The 5,123-nt window shown below is 64.8% G+C and overlaps 1 protein-coding gene across 1 annotated transcript in view; it reads left to right on the forward strand.

The window, feature by feature from the left end:
* TSSC1 (tumor suppressing subtransferable candidate 1) overlaps nt 1-5,123 on the forward strand; it is a 31,171-nt gene that overhangs the window by 19,680 nt on the left and 6,368 nt on the right. Inside the window, exons 4-5 of the mRNA XM_014540544.1 lie at nt 760-881; nt 2,523-2,622. Coding sequence (XP_014396030.1) covers nt 760-881; nt 2,523-2,622 — 222 coding nt within the window. The remainder of the gene's footprint in view (nt 1-759; nt 882-2,522; nt 2,623-5,123) is intronic.

A 5,123-nucleotide genomic window follows, 5' to 3' on the forward strand; every position in this document is an offset into this window, starting at 1 on the left:
TGTGTCCTTCCCCACCCATGTCTGCCCCACCCGGTGCTGCGTGCGGGCCCTGGACCCCGGCCACCAGAGGGAGGCTTGGGGACGCAGGTCCTGCAGGTCTACCCCTCACCCAGCCAACGGCCCCTTCCCGTCCCGTGGTCAGTGTCAGTGCTTATTCCTGCTGAGCCGCAGGCACCGCAGTTCCCTGGGCGGAGCCCCCTCCGAAAAAAAGAAACCTGAAGCCCGGCCGGCCTGGCTCGGGGTGGGGGTCGACCTAGGAACCAGGAGGTCACGGGCCGATTCCCGGTCAGGGCACATGACAGGGTTGCGGGCTCCATCCCCAGCGTGGGGCGTGCAGGAGGCAGCCGATCCAGGTCCTCTCTCATCGTTGGTGCCTCTGTCTCTCTCCCTCTCCCACCCTCCTGAGCGGCTGATTGGAAACCCTGGTGCCTTCATCGGACGGGAATGGGGTTATCGGGGAGGGAGCTGTAAGCTCGTGCAGGTGGGGGCGTCGGACTTTAGCAGCGACGTCATCCAGTGGCCGATCTCAGGCCCGCCTGTCAGCCGCGCAGCAGGGGCGAGACCCGGTTCTGTCCCTACAAGTGCCTGTGCCACAGCCGTCGGGAGCTCCCCCCGGTGCGACCACGCCCGCCCGGCCCCGTGGGTTCTCCTGGCGCTGTGGGAACGGGGGGTCTGCAGGTTGCCGCCCGTGTTCAGAGGGCTGGATGCGCGGGACCCCATCACCTTCTTCGTGGCTGTGCACCGCGGGACGGTCACTAGCTTCATCGAGGTGGCTCCTCGAGGCCCCCCTTCAGGCAGGAAGTGAACGTGGGAGCTTTGGTGCAGCTGGCGCCGAGGTCCTCACAGCAAGTTCCTCATGAAGGCGTCAGCTCCCTTACCCGGTATCCGTGCGCAGGCGTGTGTGTGTGTGTGTGTGTGTGTGTGTGTGTGTGAGAGACTCAGCACAGGGACACAGCAGGAGAGGGGACTGTGGCCTCTCCCGCACTCAGCCTCCTCCTGGGCAGCTGGTCTCAGACCACAGCGAGGCTGACCCGCGACACGCTGGGTCCAGTCCGAGTGGCCGGGGGCCTCTGCGTCTGCGCTGCTGCAGGAGCCTCGCCTCCCCGTTTCCCAGTGCGTCTCGCAGGCGTCACCACGGAGCACTTAGGTGACAGCGAGGCCACGGACGCCCCCAGGAGACACTGGGCGGCGTTTCTTAAACCCCCTCCAGGAACTCGGTGCCATGTGATGTCTAAAGCAGCGCAGTGCTCTCGCCTGTATCCTCAGCTTCTTCTGCTTCTTTTTAAATTATTATATAATTTTCCTTTTTAGACGTAAAGCGTTCCTTCTACAGCCACTGGAAATGCATTTGCTTGTTTCCTCTGATAGTTTTCCTGAGAAACATAAGCTTCTCGGAGGGAAATCCCTCCCCGGCCCACGGAGGCCGGGAGAAGAGCTGGACGAGGAGAGAGGAGGGCCAGTGAGCGGCTTCCTGAAGGAAACCCGCCCCCCTCCCGGGACCAGACGAGGCCGAGGGGCCGCTTCGTTGAGCCGGGGAGGTGTGCTGGCCGGTGTCTGGGGAAGCTCGCTGGGCGGCTCGCTGCTTCCGGTGCCACCCGCAGCTGCTGGCTCTGGTCTCCGGAGGAGCGTGGCTGGGTGTGGGGTCGATGCTTATGCACATGTGCTTGTCGGCCTCTTCCGGGCAAAGGGCAGTGAGGGATGGGGAACAGTTGTCACGGGCACCTGGCATTGGCTGCAACTCCCAGGCCAGCCCGAGAGGTGCTGGGCCGCGTGTGCGTGTGCACCTGGCCCTGGGGGACCTGGAGCAGACCGGGCCAGCGTGTGCTCCTCGTGCCCTAGCGCAGTGGTCGGCAAACTGTGGCTCGCAAGCCACATGCGGCTCTTTGGCCCCTTGAGTGTGGCTCTCCCACAAAATACCGACTTCTGCGCATGGGCCACGAAGTTTCAATCGCACTGTACATGCGTGCCCGCACGTGGTATTTTGTGGAAGAGCCACACTCAAGGGGCCAAAGAGCCGCATGTGGCTCGAGATCCGCTGTTTGCCGACCACTGCCCTAGAGTGTCAGGTGTTGCTCAGGGGCGGACATAACCGCCCCACCAGGGGTAGAGGGGTGTCTCGCCTCTGCTGGGGCCTGCTCTCCTGGCCTGGGGCCTGGGGCCTGTGAGGCCCGTGAGGGCTGGGTGGCAGGCTGCGTATGGGGTGCTGGCCTCTGTGGGAGGATCTGCCGTGGCAGGGTGGGGCCAGGACTGTCTGCTTGGGGTCAGTCCTTACTCGGACACCCATCCCATCGAGGGCCCCACCTCACCACCTCCTCTCACCTCATCCCCCAGAGCCCTGCGTCCTCACAGCAGGTGGATGGGGAGGACACGTGTCCGCCCCCAGCGCGGAGATTGGGGTGCCACCCTGAGCCGCTCATGTTCCCGATCTGCCCGCCCACAAGGGCCGGGCCGCGGCCTGTGGCGCAGGCAGGAGGCGGGCTGGGTTCGGGGTCCTCTGTGCTCACGCGTGTCCTCCCCCTCAGCGTCGTGTGGGAGCCCACGGGCGACGGGACGCGAGTCGTCTCCCTGGCGGACAACCACCTTCTGCTGTGGGACCTGCAGGCGAGCTCCAGCCGGGCCCTGGTAGGTAACAAACGCCGTTTCCCGCTTTTAATTTCTTAACGTGATTTTTTAAAGTTTATTGATTTTTAGAGAGAGAGAGATTTGACTAAACTTAGATATACTTCTCGATTCATGTCTTTAGGATTTTACATTAATGATGAAGTGGTTAGTGAACGAATTGAGTTATTGATCAGAGTATTGAGCGATTGCCTCTGTCAGGTGAAAACAGCTCGGTGTTGGGCGTCGGGCCGAGCACAGATGGACATGGACCCCGAGAATGGACAAACTGCCCCTTCGTCACATCTGTGCGCGCGAGGCACGGAGATGCCCACCCGCGTCCCCTCTGTTTCGGGAGCCTGTCCCTAGGGCTGGGCTAGGTCACCTCTCAGGTGCTGACGACATGGTGCAGGCAGCCCTTCCCAAGTCCCCCGAGTGTGGAAATGACGCTGGACGAGACCTGGACCCTTCAGCTCACCTCCTCTAGCTCCGTCATGCACAGAGCTCAGGGCTGGGTCATCAGACACGTGGGCTGTTCCCGTGCACGTGGGTGTGGGGCCCCCAGGCCTCACCGTGTCTCAGGAGGTGTTTCAGGACCTGCAGACTCGAGAAGGGAGGTCCAGGACCTGTAGACTGAGGGATGGGAGGTCCGGGGCCTGTAGACTGGGGGATGGGAGGTCCAGGACCTGTAGACTGGGGGAGGGGAGGTCCGGGGCCCGTAGACGGGGGGATGGGAGGTCCAGGACCTGTAGACTGGGGGAGGGGAGGTCCGGGGCCCGTAGACGGGGGGATGGGAGGTCCAGGACCTGTAGACTGGGGGAGGGGAGGTCCGGGGCCCGTAGACGGGGGGATGGGAGGTCCAGGACCTGTAGACTGGGGGAGGGGAGGTCCGGGGCCCGTAGACGGGGGGATGGGAGGTCCAGGACCTGTAGACTGGGGGAGGGGAGGTCCGGGGCCCGTAGACGGGGGGATGGGAGGTCCAGGACCTGTAGACTGGGGGAGGGGAGGTCCGGGGCCCGTAGACGGGGGGATGGGAGGTCCAGGACCTGTAGACTGGGGGAGGGGAGGTCCGGGGCCCGTAGACGGGGGGATGGGAGGTCCAGGACCTGTAGACTGGGGGAGGGGAGGTCCGGGGCCCGTAGACGGGGGGATGGGAGGTCCAGGACCTGTAGACTGGGGGAGGGGAGGTCCGGGGCCCGTAGACGGGGGGATGGGAGGTCCAGGACCTGTAGACTGGGGGAGGGGAGGTCCGGGGCCCGTAGACGGGGGGATGGGAGGTCCAGGACCTGTAGACTGGGGGAGGGGAGGTCCGGGGCCCGTAGACGGGGGGATGGGAGGTCCAGGACCTGTAGACTGGGGGAGGGGAGGTCCGGGGCCCGTAGACGGGGGGATGGGAGGTCCAGGACCTGTAGACTGGGGGAGGGGAGGTCCGGGGCCCGTAGACGGGGGGATGGGAGGTCCAGGACCTGTAGACTGGGGGAGGGGAGGTCCGGGGCCCGTAGACGGGGGGATGGGAGGTCCAGGACCTGTAGACTGGGGGAGGGGAGGTCCGGGGCCCGTAGACGGGGGGATGGGAGGTCCAGGACCTGTAGACTGGGGGAGGGGAGGTCCGGGGCCCGTAGACGGGGGGATGGGAGGTCCAGGACCTGTAGACTGGGGGAGGGGAGGTCCGGGGCCCGTAGACGGGGGGATGGGAGGTCCGGGGCCTGTAGACTGGGGAATGGGAGGTCCGGGGCCTGTAGACCGGGGGACGGGCGGGGAGGGTCTCCCTGGTGGAAGGCGTGGGGCGGTGGGTGCCGAGCTCGCTGCTGGTCTGGCAGGTGTGGGTGCAGCCCCTGAGAGGAGCCCCCCCCGCAGGAGGAACCCAGAGGCCAGTGGTGGAGTCACACGCTTTAGGGCTCAGGCCCCCAGTCTTGCCTCGGCCTGTGGCCCCACTGCACACAGCTCCAGGCCCCATCCTCGCAGAGCGCTCTGCGGTGGGCGATTAACCTGTAACTTATTTTCTGCAGAGACCAATTTAGTCCTCTCGGCCCCTCTTTTGTCAGCGTCAGCACTCTGTCAGCCTCACTTTGTGACCCTGGGCCGTGGCATTTAATACTGAGCCCCCGATCGATCCGCGTCTTCACACCCAGCTCCTCCATTTTTTTTATTGTTGGAGGATCTTGCCCTGCGTGGAGAGTCTCATCTCAGGCTGGCTGCATCATTACCCTTTGCAATTAAACGGGAGGTTCCCTGCCATTTATAATCATTAGCGAGAGCCCAGGGGAGGCCTGGGGGCGGGTCCGCGGGGTCCCGGCCCCGGCGAAGGCAGAGGGGGTGCCCCCCCATTGTGATCTGTGCTCATTCATCTCTGGGCTCCAGCAGCCTTCACTGGCTCTGGAGATAAATAGCTCCTTTCAGGGTGCAGCGAGCGGCAGAGCCGAAGGCACAAGGTGCCGCGAGCCTCAGCGCCCTCCCGGCCGCACACCCACCTGGAGCTCCCGCAGAGGAACCCAGCCGGTCGCCTGCTCAGTGCTAGGCCTGAG

Source organism: Myotis brandtii, unplaced genomic scaffold (genome assembly GCF_000412655.1).
Source record: "Myotis brandtii unplaced genomic scaffold, ASM41265v1 scaffold247, whole genome shotgun sequence".
NCBI classification, from domain to species: Eukaryota; Metazoa; Chordata; class Mammalia; order Chiroptera; family Vespertilionidae; genus Myotis; species Myotis brandtii.